This window comes from Macrobrachium rosenbergii, chromosome 45 (genome assembly GCF_040412425.1).
Source record: "Macrobrachium rosenbergii isolate ZJJX-2024 chromosome 45, ASM4041242v1, whole genome shotgun sequence".
NCBI lineage: Eukaryota > Metazoa > Arthropoda > Malacostraca > Decapoda > Palaemonidae > Macrobrachium > Macrobrachium rosenbergii.
This window is the reverse complement of record NC_089785.1, coordinates 34,178,843-34,204,211: the sequence shown is the minus strand read 5'-3', so window position 1 is coordinate 34,204,211 and position 25,369 is coordinate 34,178,843. Positions and strand designations below refer to the sequence as shown.

At 34.7% G+C, this 25,369-nt stretch overlaps 2 protein-coding genes across 7 annotated transcripts in view; one reads left to right on the top strand and one right to left on the bottom strand.

Moving 5' to 3' along the window:
• Positions 1-20,886, top strand: part of La (La autoantigen-like) — a 28,876-nt gene extending 7,990 nt beyond the window's left edge. The window contains exons 4-7 of the mRNA XM_067089048.1: positions 13,561-13,746; positions 16,038-16,277; positions 17,652-17,879; positions 19,476-20,886. Of these exons, the coding sequence (XP_066945149.1) occupies positions 13,561-13,746; positions 16,038-16,277; positions 17,652-17,879; positions 19,476-19,646 (825 nt within the window). The 3' untranslated portion in view covers positions 19,647-20,886. The remainder of the gene's footprint in view (positions 1-13,560; positions 13,747-16,037; positions 16,278-17,651; positions 17,880-19,475) is intronic.
• A 525-nt stretch (positions 20,887-21,411) lies between these two features.
• The window catches only part of anchor (integral membrane protein GPR155 homolog anchor), a 76,579-nt gene continuing 72,621 nt past the window's right edge, over positions 21,412-25,369 (bottom strand). For all 6 annotated transcript variants that reach the window (XM_067089036.1, XM_067089037.1, XM_067089040.1 and 3 more), the window contains one exon: positions 21,412-25,161. In XM_067089036.1, the coding sequence (XP_066945137.1) occupies positions 24,948-25,161 (214 nt within the window). In that variant the 3' untranslated portion in view covers positions 21,412-24,947. The remainder of the gene's footprint in view (positions 25,162-25,369) is intronic.

Below are 25,369 nucleotides of genomic sequence, written 5' to 3'. Positions count from 1 at the left end.
AAAGTCAGCTTAATACATTACCCTTAGAAAAAGAAGTAAATGGTTGACATAAAAATAGAGAGTTGGAAGAGACTTTCTGTCTCTCCACTTCCAACCGATCAATTTTTAGAAGTCTTCTCAGCCTTTTTTTAATAACTTCTTTATTCTACGTCTCTTTCTCTCTCTTCTGAAATGCTTTGGCACGAACAGTGTTTTTTATTTTGACTAATACAACTCTTAGTTATTATGTCTCTATGTTTTAGAACATATTTGCCACACTAGCACATTTACACTTTGTAGATGGTACAGGTAAAATTAGATCAATTGAAACTATCTACTGTACAGGTAAAGACATACAGTACAGAGAAATAATAAGTTGTATAAATGTATGAGAGAGAGAGAGAGAGAGAGAGAAGGGTTGTCCTTACTTAAGAGAGTGAAATTATTTATCAGTCATTACAGAGACACACACAATAACACGAGAGAGAAAGAGAGAGAGATATTGTCCTATTTGAAATATCAAGTTAAAATATTTATGAACTATTACAGAGACAGAGAATAACATGAGAGAGAGAGAGAGAGTTGTTGTTACGTTAGATATCAAACGATGGATATTCACTATTAAACTAACTTTTAAATAAAATTAAAGTTACTGTAATTTCATTTAAAAGTTAGCTAATATATTACCTTAATAAATAAATGGTTGACGAGAATATGAAGATTAGTATCCTATTTATCTGTCTCACCATTCCACCGATCTATTCTTAGAGGTCTTCTCAACCTCATTTTTAAAAACTTCTTTATTCTGTCTCTTTTTCTTTGTTCTGAAATGCTCTATGTCTCTATGTTTTAGAACGGTGCATTTACAGTTTGTAGACGGTACAGGTAAAATTAGATCAATTTAAAATTGTCTACTGTACAGTTAAAGACATATAGAGAAACAGTAATACGTCAGGTTGCGCTAACTACTTAACGAGAGAGAGAGAGAGAGAGAGAGAGAGAGAGAGAGAGAGAGAGAGAGAGAGAGAGAGAGATATATAACAGTTGACCTTACTTGAGAGAGAGAAATTTTTTATGAATTATTACGGACAGAGAGAGAGAGAGAGAATTACATGAGAAACCTTTGACCCCCTAATCAGCAACTCTTCCCCCCATCTGACAGCTTTTTGCCTTTGAGCTTCTTACACAAGATGAGGGAAAGATATTTGTTTAATATCACATGCGAATTTTGTAATTACAGTTACATTATTATTATTATTATTATTATTATTTAATCTTATGAATTTTGAAAATTAGTACTTATTATTAGGTAAAAAATATATTTATCATACAAAACAAATAAACATATACATGTACCATAAAAATTCTCTCATCTCAGTAAAAGAGAGAGAGAGAGAGATTATTACTTTTATTATTTAATGTTATTTAATTTACAAATAAAAGCTTGAAAACTTATAAATTACATAAAAAATTAAACATAAACAATTTTGCAGGGTTTCTCAGTATTCTCAAATGTTCACGTGTCTGGAAAAACTTCTTTATGACAATTAGTTAGGTTTCAATGAAAAGTTCACGTGTCTGTGAATTCGCGCAACTCAAAATTGTACGAGTTCGGGGTATTACTGTATACCCTTATTTGCTATGGAGAAAAGATCGCAAGGAAATATACTGCCAAATTTAAGGTGCAAGTTGTAGCTGAAGCTGAGCAAATGTTCAAGCATTAATGACAATAAATTATTGTGCATTGGCAACATGGATGAAACTCCTAAACTTCAGTATGCCATCAAACTCAACTGTAAATAATATTGGAGAGAAAAGTATTTTAATCAAAACCACTGGGCATGAAAGAACACATTTTACTGTTTTAAAGTATAAGGCAAATGGGACGAAACTTTCCCCATGGTAATCTTAAATGGAAATTGAATTGGTGCTGAAACAGAAATTCCCAGAAGGTATCGTCCAAGTTCATGAAAACCTAAACAATGCAAATGGCACATGATTGCTATGTTTGTATTTTATAATGCAAATAGTAATATGCAAATACATACAGTATTACTGGATACAGTGGAGTAAGGCATAACTTGTTAAAAGATCCATGGAAAAGATGCATATTCACTATGTTTGTATTTTGTAATGCGATATGTGAATATTACATAGGCTAATTTTATATTTCGTGTATGATGTGACCCCCTTAAAATTAACTTCAAAATGAGATCTTGAAAAGTTGCATGACACACGAGTATATACAGTACAGTATTTTGAATTTCTAAGGATACAGTAAGTAAAACAGCATTTGTTATAACATCATCTTTACATAACCAGTATTTCCTAAGATAACTGTTGTTGCAAAAACTAGCCTATACACATATGGTTTTGCAATTTAGCAGTCGTCTTATACTGCAGATATGAGATAAATTCATGAAAATTGGTCATAATTTTTTTACCTTGTCTTATCTAAAGGTTGTCTTATACACGAAAGTAAATGATGATAAAGAAGCCTTTGAAAGGTGGTTCTTTGCCTTTCAAATGAAATAAGGTTTTATGAGTGCATGAAATAATTTTGAATATTTGAAGGTCTCACATTGCAGCACAGAAAGATTTTCCCTCTCATTCTCTTGTAGGTAGCCTAAATATTTTTAGTTTTGGCATATTTTGAGACATCTTTCAAAGAGATATCCATTGATTTCCATCTCTACCTGATGTATCTGAGAAAGTAAAAATTGTAAATGAATGCCTCTGTAGTGATAGTAAGTAGCACTACCAGGGTGTTGGGTGTAATATATGGAGGTTTAGGTAGACATGGTTCAAGCTGGCCGGTGTTTATTGTTATCTCCATGAGGGCGTTCCAATTATAATACATCAAGTAAGTGCACCAAGGGACAAAACAGTGGCAACATCAGTTTTTTAAACATTCACAAGATATTGTTACATTCCCTTTTTCTTTTGAAAGTTAAATATCAAACAACATACCACTTCATGAAATAAATCATATACAGTAAAACCCAGACCTCAATGCTAATCCGTTCCAGAAGAAACGTCGAGATGTGATTTAGTCGAGATCCAAATTGATTTTTTCCACAAGAAATGTGAAAATGGATTAATGTGTTCTTGACCCAGTTATTACCCTAACCTTGCCTTTTTATACTAAACATTACACAACTTACAATTAAAGCAGTTCAGAGCTAAATAACATACTGTATTAGACATATTTTTTTATTTTTAAATGTATACTGTATAAAAAACTGCTGTACATCCAATGCAGCCGCATTAGGCTACCGATGGGAGACAGAGCGCCATAGCCTAGGCTACGCTAGGTACTGTATTACACTGGGTAGTAACTAAAGTTGCAAATAATAAAACATTCAAAAACAAGCCTAATTATTACAAGTAAATTAATAAAATATTGAAAAAAAGCTGAATTATGTCTTATCACCAACTTGGGAAAAATTGTTTAGATACGTCAGCAGTTTGCCTTTCAGCCATTTGCCATGAGTGGATGTAAACACCATTACGCTGCCCCAGTAGCCTGTCGCAGTAACATAAACGATGTTTGCGTATTTATGGTAAATTTCAACAGAGTCTATTGGAATACTGTATGTATATTACCCTCACAATAAGGTACACAATCCTTTATTCAAAATCCTCGGGGCCAGAGGTGTTTCTGTTTTTGGAATTGTTAGGATTTTGGAACTGTGGGGTCAGGAGCAAGTCAAACATCTTTACTGCATTAAAAACATATTTTTCTTTTCATGTTTTTTCATAATTGTTATTTATTCATTATCATTATTATTTATATTAATATACTATTAAATGAATGTGAGATAATTAAGCTCATCAATAATAAAATAGTGGGGCAATTAAAACCATATGTTCAATAATATATTTTTTCAACAAAAACATTCTGTAAAACTTAAAAATATATATACATGATCAAAATAAGTGTAATGCAGCTTGTAAATTTTAACGAATGGTAAGACTATAAAATACATTTCATCATATTGATCTTGGAGAGGCTCATTCTTTATTGTCACTTAACATCATCATTTTGCAGTTGTAAATCTGAGGATAGTCCAGGAAGAGGATTCGCAAGTGATGACACATCATTATGACAGAATATATGGAATTTTTCATACCACTTGTAAAGTTAAAAATTGTTAAATTCTTGTTTTCACGAAAAAATGATTATATAAAGCAAATTTTTGAGTAATTTTTTATATCAGCAGTCAAATAATCACTATCATGGCAACGTTCAAACTTAGTGCTGTATGCACAATTTGTGATCAAAATGTCTATAAATAGAACAGAAGTAGAGGGCTGTCATTGGCTAACAGCTCACCATGGCAACAAGCCAGGCAATTAGGTTTTAGCTGTATTCTGAGAAAGAATGTTTTACACATGTAAAGCTGTCGATGACACAAGTGGCTGTTTTTTAAATACAACGTAGTTTGTAATAGTATATGTGTTTTACTGATTGCATGAAGAATAGAGTGAATTCCCTCTCATTACTGTGAGTGCAAAATTGTTGGTTCACACAGTTTGTGCATATGTACTAATATCTGTTGGTTAGAGATTTAAATTAGCGGTATTTTTTCCTGAGAGAGAGAGAGAGAGAGAGAGAGAGAGAGAGAGAGAGAGAGAGAGAGAGAGAGAGAGAGAGAGAGAGAGAGAGAGAGAGAGAGAGAGAGAGAGAGAGAGAGAGAGAGAGAGAGAGAGAGAGAGAGAGAGAGAGAGAGAGAGAGAGAGAGAGAGAGAGAGAGAGAGAGAGAGAGAGAGAGAGAGAGAGAGAGAGAGAGAGAGAGAGAGAGAGAGAGAGTCTCTAATCTCTCGAGGAATGTTAATCTATTTCCGTTTCCTGTTTACACACGACTGACAACAAAATCTTGGGATTGTATACCTTATTGTATTTCATGCAAAGAATCACACATTTTTTCCCTACAAAATCACTGTAAGGTACTGCCTCCAGAACACTATCACCAGTAATCTGTTTTTCGTTTATCCTTACTAACAACAATTTTTCTATTTCATCTATTAATGGAGGCCTCTGTTTTGTCAAATGCTTAACCCTCTTAGCAACACTAGCACTTTTTATTGCCTCTTTGTTTTAACAGTGTATTTTGGTGGATCTCAGTAGCTTAAACTGGGACTCTGAATCAGTCACAGGAATGCCTCTTTCATACTTTTCAATAATCTTTTTAAGTTCAATTGTGGTTTTTACCATTTTCCTTTTTTGCTTGTCTGCAATGACTTTCTTGGGACCCATGTTTTTATCAAAATACAGTACACAGAGCCACAAAAACTAAGGAAATGGACCAAAACACTGAAATACAGCTGAGTGAGCTTTAAACGACGCCTGGGAACAACGCCGGATTCCGGTTTTTATTTGAGCTCCAAAGCAAAATCTACTCGAAATTTTGCATCAAAATCCGATTATGTTGAGTTCTGTTACGGTCAAGGACCGGGGTTCTACTGTACTGTACTGTAACTCCATTCAGGACAGATCGGACAAATACAGTCAGTTCTTTACAGTTTAGTATACTGTATTAAAATCATATTCTAACATTCATAATTCCATTCAGTACAACTCTTACAAATAAACTGTTCTTTACAGTACATTATACTGTATTGAAACTCTGTACTAACGAACTCAAGTCTGTACAGTACAGTACACCATTAATCTCTACAGATCCAGTCTTTCAGGTCTCCTTACAACTCTGCCCTCGATGTTCTGATCTCTGTGTACTTTAACAGTAGGTGCAATATCCTGAGATACGGAGACCCTTAATTCAGAACATGTTTCTTGCTCATTAAGTGCACCTTCTTCAGACACATTAATATCATCAACAAGCAAATTACCTTCAGCTAGAGGTTCCATTCTCTCAGGGGTTTTTACTTTTTCCACTCCCTTTTATTATTTGTATCCTGCATTCTAACTAAACTTCCTTCCTCTAACTCAAGAAGAATCCTTGCATTCTTATCATGGTGATTCTTTTGCACCTCCTGATTATTCTTTAGCATTTCTGAAACTCGTACTGGATCTTGAGCTTCACAGGTTAAGAGTTTTGGAACAGTTGGGAGTGTTGTACTTGTTCTCCCAAAGAGTAATTGAGCAGGACTATCATTCCCTATTACTGGTGTATTTCTGGAGTGCAACACACTAAGGTAAGGGTCACTGCCATCTTTACTTGCCTTGTTAATTAATTTTTTCTGTCTGAATACTTCGTTCTGAGATTTGCAAAATTCTTTGAACTTCCTGGTTATAAACTGGGGCCCATTATCACTATGGATTATCATAGGTGTGCCATGGCCAGCAAACTGATATTTACAATATGCAATCACTGTTTTACACAGTGTTTTCCAGTAAGTTAAACTCAAAGTATTTCCTTTAATAATTAACAAGTATAAGGTATGATTTGCCATTCCACTCAAACAGATCAGCACCCAGCTCAGTCCAAGGTAATTCAGGAATTTCATGAGGAGTGAGTGGCTCTTTAGTCTGTTGCCTTTGAAAAGCATCACATGTTTCACGGGAAGCAGTCATATCCTTGATATGAGGTCTCATACCAGGCCAAAACACAAGATCTCTGGCTAACTTAGTGGTTTTCCCAAACCTTGATGTGACTTGTGTAACTCTTTCAACACTTTTGCTCTTAACCCCTTAAAGGACCTATTTTTTAATAATGTCAAAAAGACTCTAGTTATTTTATTTATTTAATTGAAAGTATAAGTTGTTTAGACACTATACTATTTAATTTCAATATGAAATTTTGATTATTTTATGTAAAATTGTGATTTTTAGAAACTCAATTTGAGACCTTTTTATGGTCATTAGTGAGTTATCTTTTACAAAGTATACCTATTGTGGTCTATCACGAGATATCTTGTGCTTAGTTTTAGTAATTTTGTCTAAAATGTCAAATAAAACAACCAAACTTACCTAAAAACAGCGAAAAGAAGCAAAAACAAACGACCAGGATAACTAATGACATAGTCAGCGTAAAAAAAAAACAAAAAAGTAATTCTCAATAACTCATGACTTCCAGCAGTAAGTACCAATGCCAAACATATGATATAGCACGAGATATCTCAGAGAAGCCTTAAAACAACATTGTAGATCACGAGGCATCTCGTATTAGTCCTATATTAGCATTTAACTCTTTTACGAGAACACTCTTGGTAAGCCCAAAATTTTTAGAACATTGATCACAAGATATCTTAGGTTAGTGTAGAAACTGGTTAATCCCTAGGAATTATAACTTTCCATTTTAAATACCAAGTTGTCTTTAATACTAATTTCATTTCTAAATGACCAAAATGCTTGTACAGTAGCTCACTGAGATAGCGGATTAAAGGGTCCGAGCCGACACCACTATAAAAGAAACTCCGATATATCGTTGTGTATATACGTGAATGCGTGTTTTTGGTATAAAGTATATTTATACCCAGGACCCCTTAAACTACTATAGAATGCTCATAACTGCCTATTTTAACAGTTCACTGCATAGTTTAATAGTTCGAACAAAAATATACCATAAATTATCATACTAAAACATTTTAATATTACAGTATTTCAAACAAAAATACACCCCAAACCATCATCCCAAAACACCCAAAGTCATCTTACATTACCCTCCTACATCTGCTACTCTTAAGTATATACACCAAAATATGTATACAGTATGATACAAATTGAATAAATGTCTTACCGAAGTGTGACAACTAATCAAGTTACCCCTGTATACATAAGCATAGTTGTTTTCTCTCATAATAATGTTCTGTTTTCTTTTTTGCTATGAAGTATATACAAGTGTATATTTATATAAACAAAGAGTCCCCATAAAGTAAGATGAAAAACTTATTTTAGTAATATAAACTGCAGGACAGTAAAAGCTTAAGCCTAATTTTTAGAGTTGAAAGCAATGTAAATTAATAAAGAAACAGTGACAGTAACAAATTTCACCTAGCTGTACAACAAACATAGAAAATAATTGAGTAAAATATTAAGTAAAAATGAATGAAATTAGTTTAGGCTCAATCCGGAGGTGAAAACCCTCAAATTGATATTTCCATTTCGCACCGATATATCTGGAAGTACGATATACCACAGTCCATTATCTCAATGCGCTACTGTATGTCCATGGGGCATCTGTTTAATGTTGGAGCCAACCCTCCTAGTAAACTATAATTAATTGTAAAACAAAGTCCTTCTCACTCATTTCTTCAAGTTCCTGTAAGCTATCATGCACCAAACTACCTGCTACAAAAATGTTAATGCAGACTTCTTTTCCTTTACCAGGATATTCCTCAGACCATTTTATTCTACTGAAGGCATCTGCTATGCATTTCACTGCCTCCTATATACTTAATATTAAAATCATACTTTTGTAGTCTTTAGAGCAATGTCTGAAGCCCCAAGGGGGCAGAAGAGAGAGGCTTCTCAAATATGGCCTCTAAAGGCTTATGATCAGTTTCTACAGTAATGTTATCTCTGCCATACAAATATGAATGAACTTTCAAAACCAAAAAAGATGGCCAATAACTCTTACTCCATTTGTGCATAGTTTATCTTATCTGACTTTGACATAGACTTAGCAGCAGAAGCTACAGGTTGTCCATCCTGAAATAAACATGCACCAACAGCAAAACTAGATCCATCAACAGACGGTACTACAGGTTTATTTACATCATAAAACTTCAACAATGGTACTCGGATAATCAAATCTTTTAAGTCCCTGAAAAAGTCTTGTGTAAAGTCCCATTTGATTTCAACATTCCATTCAAGCAGTCTACAGAGAGGTTCATCTAACTTTACCTAAGTAGTTTACCATCCCCAAGAAGCGCTGTAACTGGGGAAGGAAAATTAACAATGGCCTCTACTTTCTTAGGGTCTGGCTGCAGACCTTTTTCTGTTAGAACATGACCAATATACTTGACCTTTTGAGTCTTAAGCTTAATCATTTTAGGATTCAGTTTGAGTGTCTTCTCTTTACACCTCTGCAACACCCATTCTAATCTAGCCTCATGCACAGATTTCAAAAGACCATGTACAAGAATATCATCCATCGCAATTTCAACCCCTTCAGTATCATAAAAAATCTCATGCATTTTCCTTAGATAGATTTCAGAGGCAGGGCTGATACCAACAGGTATGTAATTTCAACCACCAGAATCCCTTAGTTGCATCTAAGACTAAAAGCTATACCTTAGAACCTGACAATCTTGTGGATACTTCCTCTATAGTAGGCAGTGGATAGTGCTGTCTTTTTAGTGCTTTGTTAAGGTCTTGTGGATCTAAGCAAATCCCCAGTTTAGTACCTTTTTCCATGACTACAATGCTATTGACCCACTCAGTGGGTCTTGTTTCTCTAACTATCACTCCATTTTTTTTTTTGCATGGTGTTCTCTTAAAGCAACTGGTATCTTACAGGGATGATGAGCTACAGGACTTAGTCTTACCAATTTCAAACCTAATCTCACCATCAAGGCAACCCAGGCCCTCAAACACATCAGGATAATTCAATACCAGAGGTTCACCTTCACTATTAAGCTTAGGCATATGTGTTAGGGAACAATCCTGCTTTATCTCATTCCAAAACCTAATAACACCCAGTAATTTACAAACATTCTTACTCAATGTTGGGCAAAAATTTGCATCCACTATAAAAAAAATTAATTGGTATTTCTCCTTTAAAACAGAACACTCTCCAATGGGCTTTATTCTAATTCCAGTAAAGGCAACCAAATACTTTTGAGTAGGCCTTAATTCTGGCTTAACCTTTAATTTATCAAGGTTGTTCTTTGGCAATACTTCTGCTCCAGTATCCATTTGAAATTTTAGTTTTACCTTTTAACTCTTAAAGATCACATCATCACTAGAAACACTTCTCTTCCTTCGTCAGGGCTACATCCGGGTTTCTTAATTTTCATAATCTGAAGGTGGCCAGCTAACTTTTCTTGATCCTCATCTGAAGTCTGGATTTTTGCCACAACTGCATGGCCTATGCTGAGCACATCTTATTTGCTCACCTTTGTGCTTATTTGGACACCTCTTTCTAAAATGTCCTTGAGATCCACACATAGCACAATGCTTATTAGCTGCTGGACAATTACTTTTTCCAAATACTTGTTTATAACCACAATACTTACATTCACCTAAAACAGAATTACCTTTTTTATACTCAGGCCTAGAATGTATAACATTAATTGACATATCATTACCCTTAGTAATACTATTTAGATCTTTCAGTTGCCTTTCACTTGCTTCACGAGACGTACATATCTCAAGAACTTGATCCAGTGATACATCACCTTGTCTTAGTAGCCTACCATGAAGCTGCTCGAGTTATTCCAGATCTCCAAAACTGCAATTTTTAGCTTTAATCTTTTGAGTCAGTAACATACTCATCAATATTTTCATCTACTTTCTGAACTCTAGTAAAAAACATATACCTTTTATAAGTAATGTGCTGCTTAGGCTCAAAATACTAAGTGCCTATCTTCTCAACCACAGTATTATAACGTTTCTTCTCATCCTCATTCTCTCTCGAAGGATAATGTATTAAAAATGTCCACTAAGCTCCTGCCTCCACAGTTCAAAAGGAGAGTGATTTTCACTGTCTTGTTTGTTTTTCTTCTTTCTCTGAGCTTCCCAGATAAAGCTGGAAATCTTCCAGGTACCTCCTCCAGGTGACAGCTTTATTGCCAGATAAATCCAGTGGCCCTGGAAGTCATCCTTCTTGGGAAGTCATCTGGTTAAGCAAGTGGTTCAGGCTTGGCCAGGCTACATAGCCTTGTCCAACAGCAGCAGCAATTCTGGCAACAGTGTCGGCATAAACAAGCCAATTTGAGCTTCAGTTTAGGGAAAAAAGCTCTCTACCTCCATAGACATCAGTTGTAGAGGCCTTCTCCTGCAGGTTCTTGACACCTGACACCAAGTAATATATGGAGATTTAGGTAGACATTGTTCAAGCTTGCTGATGTTTATTGTTGTCTTCCATGAGGGGCGTTCCAATTTCAATACATCAAGTAAGTGCGCCAAGGCGCAAACAGTGGCAACGGCATAGTCTTTTAAACATTCACAAGATATCATTGCATTGGGCATTGCTACTCTGGACAGTACCATGGAATAAGGCATCTTATATTTATGAATGTAATGGAACCTCATAGACAGATTGTGGACCCTTGGTGGAAGGAAATTGTTTCTTAAGTATTGTATGAGCCTTTTACAGCCAGTTTCTGTGCAAGTAGTAATGTCCTGGTGCTTTGTATGGATTGTGTGCTACCTAACTTGTTTAGATATCGTGCTTGTAACCCACAAAGGTCATTTAATTTGGCTTAACCCGTAATGGATGGGAATCCTCATGTGAGCATCTGTAACAGGTTTGGGTGATGAACAGGATGACTCACATGAGTATTAATATTACGTGCCCATTCGGTTTGGATGAATTTAGCAGGAAAGATGTTCATGGCTCTTTAATGGTCCATAAGTGACCTATGGCAACTATATAGCCCAGCATGGGAGCGACATCGGTCAGTATGCCTTGAGATTTCAGAGGGGAGAGAGTACTGCCTCCCTGGAGCTCCAGGGCATCTTTTTATTTATTTGCTCATAAATATACCCAGGGATTGCTGTTGGTTATAGTTCTTATCTTTTCCGGTAGTATGTCAGCTATAATGGTAATTTTGGAAAGAAATATTAAAAAAAAAGTATACCTCACAAAAAGTTACTGCATGTCCCCATCTCAGTAAATCTCGTAAATATTTTACAACAAATATACTCGGAATTTGTTACTGATGTTAGTTCTTATCTGTTATGATATTGTGTGAGCTGTAATTATAATTTTACAAAATGAAGTAAAATAAAGTATGAGAAAAAACATGCATAAATTGGTAAAATTAACATAATTTTATGAGTGTCTTGTAAAAGAGGCCCGACATAGGGTTGTAAATAGTCACTTTCAACTTCCCATGGAATGTAGGGAAAAATTTTTCAAATTTTTTTTCTTACACCATGTGCATTTGCATATATTCCTCTTTCCATTGATGTGTTTTTTCTTAAATTGGCCAACTTAAAGTTTGCCCGGTCTGGGGGTGTGCTTGATATATATTTAGCCCATCCCTAAGGGTTAATGCATGATCAACTTCATTTTTTCTGTGACAAGGTTACTTACCGGATCTCTCTCCTACTTGGTACCCTTTCACTTGCTGCACAGTTTACTGTGTGGGGTCTTCATGCTCTGTAACTGACAGGCATATGTCAGTTTGTGGACTCCTAAATGGATGCTTATTCATGCTGTGACCTACATTAGACCTTGGCCGTGTAATCTTTAGTTGGTCACCATTATGGTTACTGACTTATCTTGAGATAGATAAAAGCATGTTCCTCCGCCATTTTTCTCCAAGAATACTTCCAGTTGGTAGTCATCTCGTCTTGCATTTCCCTGGGAACCTATTAACACTCATCCTTCCTTAGGAGATGATGGCAGTGGTAGGGTATAAGATTTGCCTATTCCTTTTCATTCTGCACCCTCTTGTTAGGAGATGTTTTCTGATCACCATATCAGTTCCTGGAGTCATAGTGATTCCTGAATCAGTCACTTGAAACATAAAAAGTCCTGCTGGTCTCAGGGAATTTGATCAGCCTGAAACTATTTTGGTGCTTTAGTTCTGTCTCTCTTCCATCAAAATCCTTAGAGATTCATATTGCTGAGAGGAAAAGACTTTTCTGGCTAGACTTTGGTAATAGGAAACCTGCTCCCTCCTACCTCCAGCACTCTTTCATCCCCCCCAACCCTCAACCTGTTTGAAGCTGGTTCCGAATGTTTTCCAGCATTAGCTTTCCCTTTCTTTCTTCCACTCCTTATAATAAAATCCCTCATCTTTCAGGGTTGGGTCAATCTGGGACTCTTGCTTTTTTTGGAAAGTAAGGTGTATTTTCAAGTTACCTGTGGCTTAGACAAGCGAAGCACAGTCAGTAATCCATCTTCAGGAATCACTTTCTTCCTGAGGATGCACTTTTGTTACCCAGTTCTTCATATTGCCTTTCAAGGAATGATGAGAACGGAGTACTGTAATGCAAAATTCTTCCCTGAGTGTACTCTTGCATAGCCAGTGCCTCTTTTCTTAGGCTTTCATTGCTTTCATCATAGTTTCACCTTTATTGATCCCTGTATTTGTCAGTTTGCTGAAGGCGAGTGGGTGCTATAACTTCACTTCACCTTCCTGCTAATTGTTAATTATATTATTAGGAGGCTTCAATGACTCAACCAGCTTTCACAGAAGGTATATTCATTTACAAGGTTACATAGGGAAAATGCGAGTTACCATTGATTTGTTTTTTCCAATTGTAAAGTTGCAGTCATTTTTGCTCCTCATATATAAGACTTAATGTTTTAATCATTTGTAGACTCAACAACCTTGAATTGCTCCTTCTGGCATTTATGCATAAGGAAAATAATTTTTCATATGAAAAATTAAGTTATATTTTTAATTTACTAAAGTTGTTTTGGGGTATACTAGTTTTGTATAATTTTTGAGTTTGCTCTGATGCAACTAATACTTACAACATTTGTAATTTCATTTTAGGTTCACGAAAACAATGAGAAGATTCGTAGAGTCCCAACTCGTCCCCTGCCTGTTTTCAATGATGAAGTCAAGGAGGAGACCGTCAAAAAAACAGTATATTGCAAAGGATTCCCCAAGGATGGCTCTGTGACACTGGATGACTTGTTAGAATTTTTCAAGCAGTATGGCCCGTACGAAACTGTTTTGGTAGGTTTGCCTATTTTTGTTTTGCTGAATCACTGTTTTTTTTGCACTTAATGTTACCAGTGTGATTTTAAAAAATGTCATTACCTCTAAGGTTTAGATGTCTTGAGTTAATAATTTATCAGACCACATCATCTCAAAGTTACTTCTGTTGGATTGGTGGGAGGTGCAGCTGCTATTACAGCACTATTGAACCAAATGTCAAGTCAGATTTTCTCATTTCCTCAGATGGAAGCAAAAACAATTAGGGTAAAATTTTGGTATTTGCATCCAAAGTTTTATTTTTAAGGAAACATTTAAAAAAAAAACAGTCATCAGTATATCTATGGGTAAGTGACAGTACTAGATGGAGCTGCTTTTGAATGCAAAATATGAATATGTAGCTGGGCATTTTCTGTACCCAAAATTGATAAAAGCGGTAGATGTAAAAGAGAGGGAGAGGGGCAAACTGGTTTGTCAGGCTGATATTGGGAGGGCAGTGAGACAAAGGGTGTCAGTGTTTTGAAGATGTGGAAGTATATTGCTAGACAAACAATAATTGCAGATTAATCCAAGTGTAAGCAGAACAAATATACATTATATATATGTATAACCCCTGTAATGATTAATGAAAGTATATTTGCTAGACTAACAATAATTGCAGATTAATCCAAGTATAAGCAGAACAAATATACATGATGTATGTACAACCCCTGTAACATGGAACCCCTGTAATGCTTAATGTATTAGAGATGTCTGTACTTAAGTTGTTATTATTATTATTATTATTATTATTATTATTATTATTATTATTATTATTATTATTATTATTATTATTATTATTATTATTATTATTATTATTGTTGTTGTTGTTGTTGTTGTTGTTGTTGTTATTATTATTATTATTGTTGTTATTATTGTTGTTATTATTGGTGCAATAAGATCACTGGATCATATGTCTATTTTTGTAGGTCTTGCTCAAAGGATTAGTTGTGAAGGTGAAAATTGTAGTTAGGCTAAGGGGGTAGGAGTTGGGATGCTAGGTTGAACGGGATGCTCAAAAGAACTTGTAGGACTGTATATAATTAGTAGGAAAAAGGATGAAATATGGAAGAGTTGAGACTGGAAAATGTAAAGAATCTTGGTTGGCATATGTTTAGAAGATCACATGATAAATAAGGAAGATTGGATGCTGTGATGTCGACTGATCTCAAAGGTTAATATATGTGCATGGGGTAAGTAATAGAAAGTAGATATTAATCTAAAAAGTAGTTGGAAGTAGAAGTAGTATTGAAAAGAAGGCTCATATTTCTTATTAATTCATTTTGTCAGGTTTTCTTACCCTTGGCTAATACATAATTATATATTGTAGAAAGACTTTATTTGAATATTGGCTATCATAACCAAAGCTGTGGGGGGAAAACTTGAGAAATCAAGCTGGTAGGCATGTATTTACAGGTTCATTCCCTCATTAGAGGCTTAACACAGCTGTAAAAACTGCTTGCACACCTGACTGTTTGATCAGATCTTGAATTCATCACAAGATTACAATTCGTGAGTTGTGATTAGGATAACAGAATTCTGTGCAGAGATATGAATAGTACTGTGTAATGTTAATCAATTGAGCCATGTTTTGCCATATGCATTGAAAGAAAAATCAGTATAATTGGAAAATAATAAAACTGATGACTTAATATTTCTTCATCCACGCAGTAATTGAGAAATATTAAAGTACTAGTGTTTAGTACTTTTTTGTTCTTATTTTGTATACATATTACAGAATTATCATTGCTCTGATTACAGATAATTTGCCATTATAGTTCATCATCTTTATTTCTTATATAGAAAGATTTATTGGCAGTCATCATGCAGAGACCAAAGAAATAAAACGTGTACGACTTTGTATTTACCTGCTACATAATGATTATTGTTTACTCAGCTACCATTTTAGATGTGACACATTATTAGAAGTATCTCTTGAATTGAATTGAATGTAGAGTGTAATTTGCAAGTTAGTTTAGATTAAGAACTCTGTGGAATTGCTGTTAGCTGTAGCTGTAAGGTACCTAGAAAATATTCGAGTGCAGACTGTAATATAAGGTCTTTATTGCTTAACGAACTTGTTCACTTATTAGAAAGCCAGACCTACAAAATGTCTGTTGAGTTGAGGTGCTGCTGTAATTGTTTGCACTTTCCTTCATAGCTAGTCAGTCAACTTGGCAAATTACAGTTCAGCTTATGTTTATGGTGAATATGCATTTTCATGTAAACTTACTTCCTCAAGAGTTACTGAGTAGCTAATAAATTTCTTGCAGATGAGATACTTTCACGACAGAGACTCCCAAAAGCAAGGCTTCAAGGGATCTGTGTATGTCGTATTCCCAACACAAGAGAAGGCGAAAGAATTTCGAGAAAAGGATGAAGTCAGATTCAAGGACATCCTCTTGATCCGCAAGTGGCAGTCTGAATACTTGGAGGAAAAGAAGAAAGAAATTGAAGAACGCAGAGCCAGGAAAGAAGCGCGTAAAAACAAGGCTCAGGATCAGAATAACGAGGTTAGTTTTCTGGAGATATTGCTGAAGTTCAGTGTAATGAGGATCTCATGGCTTGATTAAGTTCTGGAATTGATGTAAGTGATCCCTACGTTAGTTTCATTACCTTACTGTTTCAGGAAAATGGATCACAAACTATATGAACATTAAAGTAGAACTATATGATCTTGATGATTACTGTATTGAAGAGTTTGAGATTGTACATTGTACAATATTTGAGAGATACAGAATACAAATAAATAAAAATGCCCCTTTAGTAGAGATAGCAAAGACTTACAAAGGTTATAAAAGGCTTGTAATACTGTATGTAGCAGATGCTGGGACACTAAACCAGAAAATGGAGATTTGGGAAGGTGTGACTATAAAATGTTACAATTCATGGCCAGACTGCAGTGGGAAGATTGTATTATGAATGAAGATTTGGGCTGAATATATATTGAGCGCACCCCTAGACCAGGCTAAATTTAAGGATGGCCAATAAAAAAAAAACACTAATGGAAAGAGGAAGATATGCATACGTGCATGGTATAAGAAAAAAATTCTAAAAAATGTTCTTTAACTTCCAGGGTAAATTGAAAGTGAATATTTGGAACCCTGTGCAGGGGTCTTGTTTCCAAGTCATAAGAATATGCTAATTTTACCAAGTTATAAGTGTTTTCTAATATTTTTTAAATTTTATTTTGTAAAATTATAATTATAGCTCACACGTTATTATAACAGGTAAGAAATAAAATCAGTAACAAATTCTTAGTATATTTGTTGTAAAATATTTACGAGTTATCCTTGGAAGGGAAGTTGGCACAACATTCCCCTATACCAACTCAAGCAAGACTGAATCTCTCCTACCACACTCTCGGACTCATGTACAGTACTGCTATCTGAAGAGTTGCCAGTAGTGGTGTATGACACATGGAACATTTTTCATGCAAAATTCATTCAAACTGTACAGCATGAAATCTTGAACGTGTGTGTGTGTGTGTGTGAGTGTGACCCAGAATCCACCCAGGTGTTAAGAGGATAGAGAAAAGACAGATCTCAAAGTTGAAATGGCTTGCACAAGTGAGTAAAAAGATAAGAAATGTGGGTGAGAAATTAGTAGCTATGGAAGTAGAATGACCCTTAGGAGGGCTGGGAAATCATTAAGAAAGGGAAAAGACGAGGGCCTAGACATAATGGGACACAGGACGGATGAATGGAGAGAGCATTTGCCCATTAAGGGAAAAAGAACTACAAATAATGACATTGTTCAATATTTGGTAATTTTTTTAATAGTTTGGTGTGAAATGATTCATTGTTACAGCATCATTTAAGAAATTTTTTGTATTTAAATATTACACATGAAAAGCAAGGATATTCATCGTATTTTCTCTGTTTCAGGATGAAGCAGAGGAGGACATTGAACTTCCCAAGGGGACATTCATTCATTTTTCAGGAATAACAGCAGAGTCTGAAGTAAGCAGGGAGGATCTCAAGGAAGCTCTGGGAGATTGTGGTGAACAGTGTGCTTTTGTTGATTACAGCAGGGGATTGGCAGAAGGTTACTTCAGATTCAAAGAAGAAGAATATAATACTACAGTCATGGAGAAGACAGAAGGAAAACTAAAGGTAAGTCTTCGATATGTTTCATAAATGAGAATAAACAAGTTAGACGTGTCATCAGAAGTCGCTTTTTAAATTACAGGATGTATTTTATAAACTGCGTATTTTTATAGATAAGAAACAGTTTCAGATAATAAAAATACTAGTGCTTTTAGTATTTAGTCACAATCTGTGGAGTAATAAAGCTAAACATTTGATCTGGGTCATAGCTCTTGGGTAATGGAAGGTAAACCTTACATCAGAGATGTGGCTCATGAATAATGAAAGGTAAAACTGCATTCTAGAATGTGGCTTAGGATTATTGAAATGTAAAACTTAGATATGGGTCATGGCTCTGTATTAATAAAAGGACTCCTTAAGAATTGGGTTATTTACCTATGATCGCTCCTTATGTTGAAGTCAAAACCAAATGATGTTTGTAAATTGCAGATCTTCATTTGAAAGGCATTTCTAATTGTGTGATATGCTGATTTCTTGTACTGTATTTACAACCATTCAGAGTAAAGGAAGCCTGTTGATAAATTGTTAATGCTGTGTAATTAAATAGCGGGATTTAACTAGTAATGGAGGAAGCTACAAAGGAGTGCAAAATGGAAGACCTGTGGCAAGTACTGTATGCAGTAAATATGTTGAGAATTTGCAGTGGTATTATTATTATTATTTCAGTAGATGAAACCTATTCACATGGAACAAGCACATGGGCCATTGACTTGAAATTCAAGCTTCCAAAGAATGTTTGTTTCAACCTCCCACTGCAGGCCCCACACTACAGCAATAACTGATCATGATGCAGAGCCAGTGGTTTTTCATCTGCCTTGGGGAGATGAGAACCCGCGACATCTGAGTGGCATGCCATGACACTAACCACTATACCAGCGGACCAGCTGGTATGGTTACAAAAGGTTAAAAATCATGGTTAGAGCCCATGAAGAAGATCAGATTGCAAATAAAGATGTGTCAAGAGGATGGGAAATGACTCGAGATATCCGCAGTTTTCATGGAATGGAGAAGTAACTCAGAGACACAGTAGATGTGGTAACAGCAAGACAAAGACCAAAAGAAATGCTCAGCTGAATGGGAAATGGTGCAAAGATTGAAGACCTAAACCAGATGGGAATTGGGGCACAAGACAGAAGAGAGGGGAGGGAACTAATTTCACATTGAATGTCAGTACACTTGGCTTATACAGCAAACCCCCCCATATTCGCGTTCTCACAATTCGCGGACTTACATATTCATGGATTTCACGGTGGAACGTATCTACCCATTATTCGTGGAAAATTCGCCCAGTCGCTGTATTTTTCGCTGAGAAATATTCACTAATTACTGTATTTTCATATAATTTTCATGACTAAATGCACTTTTTGTGACAAAACTATTAAAATACTCAGGTATAAGCATTTTTAGAGGGTTTTTCTTGTCTTTAAACTATCAAAATAGGCAGTTCTAAATGTTTTTAGAGGGGTTTTAAGTATTCGCGGATTTTAACTATTTGCGGGGGGATGCGGTACGCATCCCTCGCAAATACGGGGTGTTTACTGTAGTCTTAAGCTATGAACTCTTCATAAAATTTGCTCAACATGAAATCATCATTTTCCTCAGGTCAAAGACATGGACGTAACCTTGCGGAAAGTAGAGGGAGAGGAGGAAGAGGAGCAGCTGAGGAAGATGAAGGAAGCACAGAGAAACTGCAAAAACCGAGCATTTGGCAACAGAAAACGGAAGATGGGTGGGGGCAGAGGTGGTTTTCAAAACAAGAGAAAAAGATTGTAATTTACAGGATAGCATAATTAAATTGTTGTCTCTTTATGGAAATATACTTTTTCAGTCATATTTTGAGTGAGTAACCCATCCATGGGTTATATATTTTTCTTTTTATTGTTGTCAAATTCTTGTCATAGTTGGAATAATGGCAAATACACTTTTTAATTAATTATATACATTGACATGAAAATATTCATGCTGTATTCCATATTGAATCTAGATATTGGTGTTATGATAACAAGGTAAGTTTTCTGCCCTTGTGTATATGTAATAAACCAATGGAGTATTTTGTAGTGACATTTATATATTTCATATTTAAGTTTTTCACAAGAATAGTGTGTCTTTTAGAGTATGCAATTTTTATTTGTATGTTAATCTATTCTTTCCACTCGTTTACATGTGAAAGTAACATAAATATGATTAATAGCTTTGGTAAGACACTTCTTTTTAAAATATGTTGTAATTTTTTTTTTGTCATGAAAGATCAACATATTACTACGTAACTCTTTCTCCTATTGACCGGTATTGGTTTGTGACTTGAGTTGGTAAGATGTACACTGATGGTCATTTGCAGTATGATAAAAAGAACATAAATTGAAAAGCCACGGGAAGTTTTATTAGTCAGTTTCATTAAGGTAAAATGTAATTGAAGAAATAGTGGCACACTAAATTTACAGCCAGTTAAGGGTTTTGAAGATAAGAGTCCACATTTATGCAGTTGCCTGATCACAGCAGTTTAGTTTATTTTTAAAAATGAATGCAGGCAATTAAACAACATTCCCTATTGACTTTAAAGAAACAGGTATACACATATTTAACTAGATTTTTCCCCTAGGTCTTCTGCCATTTTTTAGCTCTTCTTTTTGTAGGCCATTTGTTATATTTACTTGACATTTTATTTTGCTCCTTATTTCTCAAGTTCTAATATATCATTGATTTCATGATGCATCTGTGTTCATGTATAATTTAACTACTTTTAATACGCATAAGTATGCGTATACCATGTACTTACTGAAATACGCATGGTTCAGTGTATTTGTTGATCATATCGAATTCTGTTCCTTTCTTTATGTACAGTACACAGTTGTACACTTACCGGTTATGAGTAAATTTTATTACAGTATAAATTCTCTTCCCTGTCATACGTCAGGGAACTGTACTTGTTCGTTTAGTGCAGTGTTATGTTATGGATTTTATAAACTTTTTTTATATTTGAATTGTATTTTGAAAATATATGAAACAAACCATATATACAGTGAGACTTTTTTTAAGTTCCTGGTTAAAGTATGGTTTGGATGTGATGATGTATGCACAAATTTTATAAAAAATTGTCATTCGTAAATATCAAGCACAACCACCATTACCTTGCAAACTAAGGTTGTCGTATAGGTTGTTAGGTAATTGTTTTCATTGAAATGTTTTTTTCTTCCCATTTAAATGGTTTATTGCAAAAACCATTATTATTATGAAAATGTAGTTAACTCAATTGCCTTGTCAGTATTTGACCAACACTATTTCTGTTTTGTATGATATTCGTTGTTTGTCTAGTAACTGAAACTTTTTGAAATTTATTTTACTACTGTTTTTCCTTTTTTGAAAACAGATGCACTCTCCTCACATTGTTCAATCCATCGTTTAGAATCTAGAATATAATTTGGGACCAACTACAAGTTTGCAGTGGGATAAAGCTATTGGTTGTATTGGGGTCTTACTATCTTCAAATGATACTAATACCACAGAGGAATTAAGGAAAGGATTTATGAGTTAAAAACACTTTCATACAAAACGCTTTTAATTGACTAGTACATCTTTTATGCCCATTAGATCACAGTTACAACTCATCAGTACATAACTGTAGGGTATGCCAAGAGTACAACATGTAAGATTGTAATGGTACAGTATGGGCACAGTAATGAGATTAAGTTTGCATTTACATGCTAATAAATAAACAACCACAAGACTTAAAAACTACCTTAGAAAGGTTTCACAAGAATTTAAAAAACTACCTTAAAAAGGTTTCACAAGAATTTAAAAAAAACAATTTATCTTCAAACAAAAACAAGTTCACAGAATCAGATCATGTATAAATATGAATTATCATCGCATAGCAATTATACCACCTATCAATTGAAACTAATGAAAAACAACTGCTTGGCAGTGGCAGTATTACATTATCCAGTATATCTATTTAATTTCTCAAGAGCTGCAAAACTGCTGCTTCTCTCCAAATAATTAAAATGGTTTAAAACCTTCATAGCAAGCAGTGGAACTTTATCCCTTGAAACAACCATACAAAGACAAATTACAGCCCAAAATAGGAGTGATCATCATTGTACGCAGAATTAGGTCAGAATCTCAACAAAGACTACACTTTCTAGTCTGAGTCAAAATGCAGACTGAAATCAGTCAGCCACAAGAACTAGCAAACTAAAAAGAAAGATAGGTACAGTAATGATGACAGTGTCATAATTTGGACAAATGCTGAAGAATGATAGGCAATGATAAGTTACAATTTTTACCTATTGCCATGTAACTGCTGCAAAGATCCCAGTCACAGCCATTAACTACTTGAGATTCTGAATACATCAGACTGTCAACTTATTCCCAACCCTTGAGATTCCAATGATGATGTCCTCCAAATTTTGGGCAAACTGTCGTTCTGATGTTTATCTTTCACATTTTAATATACAAATTTTAATGTACAAACAGATACAGGTATTTAGCATCAAAAGGACACCAAACCCAGCCTTATACCATGGAAAATACTCACAAAACATTAAAAGAAAAACATTGTGATGTTCATAATCACTGTGTGGTATGCCACACAAATTTTGGCACTCCCAAAATATCAAGAGCATTACACTGGAAACTCTTTGATAAACTTAACTATTTTTAAATTTTTTTTTATATTGTATATTTACTACCTTTTATAGATTCATGACAAATCCTACGGAAAGATGTAAATTCATTATGAAATACATTTCATGATTTTAAAGAAATTGACATGTTTCAGACACCATTACCTTGAAACTTGACTTCCAAATCCAGTAAATAGACAGTACTGTACATAATTTGTACGTAACTTTGGAAGGAGCAGAATTGGTAAAAATTTAAATTATACATGATCTAATTTAAATTTTAAAGCATCAGGTTTGGGAATAAGTTATTTAAAATTACTCTCCAAACAAATATAAATATTTTAGGCATACTTTCCACCTTAAAGCAAATCACAGTTTTATGTTGTGCTACTGTGCTAACTTCTGACAAGTTTAAAAAGAATTACTTTCATTACTGAGTAATGAAACAACCCATTTTGCACTGTATGCTATAGACAGCAAACGTAACCATATTCTGTAATTGAAAAAACAAATACTTTGTTTCATATGTACCATTGCCTTCTGTGGCCTTCGAACTTCAAGATGGTGACATCTCTACTCAATCACAAGGTTATTACAAACATTACGCATATATAAGATTTGATAAAGTGGACACCCAGCAGACACACTACTGTATGTGCTGTGAATTACAGCAAGGACTGCTAACAGGCATCACATTTTGCAGAGCATATACATTTGGTTCCTACCCAACCTTTCATCAGATAGGTACAACCATATGAAGTAGCCTTGTATCTAATCTAAAATGTTAAGAAGTGTAACTTATCTACATTTATCACTTTTACAACATGTTACCTTAAATAAACATTACTGTTTGTTCCAGTTTGTGCTAATACCTTCCACACTTACACTAATTAACCTAGATCTACACAAAAATAAACTATTATCACAATCTTCATTCTTACACAACTTGAAACACACTATATTTGTCAGCACTGGTTGTATATGTGTTTTATGTCTAGTGGGTGGAATTCCATTGCAGTGCAAATGAGATCCTATGTAATACACCTAACTAGGGCCAGAATTTTCTTTTTTCTGTATGTGTAGGAATCCACTTGCAAGTTCTTTGTACACGTTTACAAAAATACAATTGCTACAAAAATTCTGCCAACACGTCTACAAAGCCATATAAGTGATTGTTAAATTTACAATGGAAAAATATTGTATTATTGCACTGGCAAAATACAAAATAATGAAAAACTTGATGAATAAAATTAGAGCTTCCTTGACTGCATCCTTTTTTTTCATTCCAGTAAAATCACTGCAGGATATCTCAGAAAATAAAATTCCCTTAAATGTAGAGTACAATAATAAATGTAAAATATACAGTACTGTACTGGCAAAGAGCAACAGGAACAGGGAACCTCATTCTCATGGGTAAAATAAGCAGACGAAGTAAGTCACTAGAGAAGCATTTACAGAATGTAATGGGATGATTTGGCCAACTGTAGAACTGTCTCACTGCATCTCCTAGATCAGGATGTCGCATTTTAAAGAAATCTGATAAATTCAGTTTTTCCAATGTAAAGACCATTAAGTAAGGCAACCTAGACCAGGTCAGAAGGAAATGGGGGCTTAAATGGAAAGGAAGTGCTTGAACTCTCTTGAGAGAGGAGACATCCCTCAAGAACACAGCACACAACAAAAAAGTAACTTAATTCAGTACAAGCACATCCAGCAATCTGAACTTTGCGATCTTACTATGACACAAGTTTGAAGTAAAACTGGCAAGGCATTCAATAACATGACAGACATGTTTCTCATTTATCAAGAGATGTTACTGACTGCTATAATGAAAAATTTTCCGAAGAAGACAAACTTTTGCAACCTGGAAAGGTTCCCAGTGGACCTTGCCTTAAGGAACCCAGGACGATTTCAAATGACAGCCAGATTCAACAAGTTTAGAAAATTACTAGGTTCATATATAATTTGTGTAGGATTTTACAAATTTGTATTAGAAAAGAAACAACAGACATTCCTTAAGAATGCAAGAACCCTACTGACATTCCATTAAAGCAAAAATGAGAAACTCCTGGAACTGCTAACAGAAACAAGAATTATCCTCGAAGTGAGTGGAAGGGTGTGGCCGTTTTAGTAAAACAAGCTACAGGTTCCATTACTATTACTGTACAGTTACAGTGTTTGCATTGTTATATACTAAGAAATGTTCATTTTCATCATTTAGCCTCTATGACAGGAAGAATTGTTTGACACGTATCATTTATATCTAAATACACATAAGGAAACTAATAGGACTGTAAAAGACAGACCTACACTACTTTTAACAATCTACAGAACACAGGCATACAAAAATATATCCCATTTTAAATACATAAAACTGTGCTATAACTCACAACCTCGTTTCTATTTAGCAACTCAAAACGGACGCCACTGGGATGACACTGAAAGTATGACATCACTCTGCACGGCTTTCGTTCGTCTTGAATGTGTAAAAGAGAGGCTGGTCATGGAAGTGGTGTAGATTATCTATATGACGAATGATGCAGCCTTGTAGCAACTGTCGACCATACTTCACAGCATCTGTTCGATCTCTTGCAAGGCCTACCATCAACAACCAATCGACAAGTTCCTTCCCAGCAAACACAGCAGGAAGATTTTTCAGCCGCCACCTGAAATATAAATATAATACTATAGTCTTTATGCATAACGCTAGTTCATATCTTGTATGTAATACTAACATGAGATGTTCAACACTAAGTACAGTATATGGTATATTCTACTCCAAATTAAGAAATACAGTCCAAAGGACAGCAATTTCTAGAAATTTTAACCTTTAAATGCAACATTTTGAAATACTTTTCATATTACATTACAATT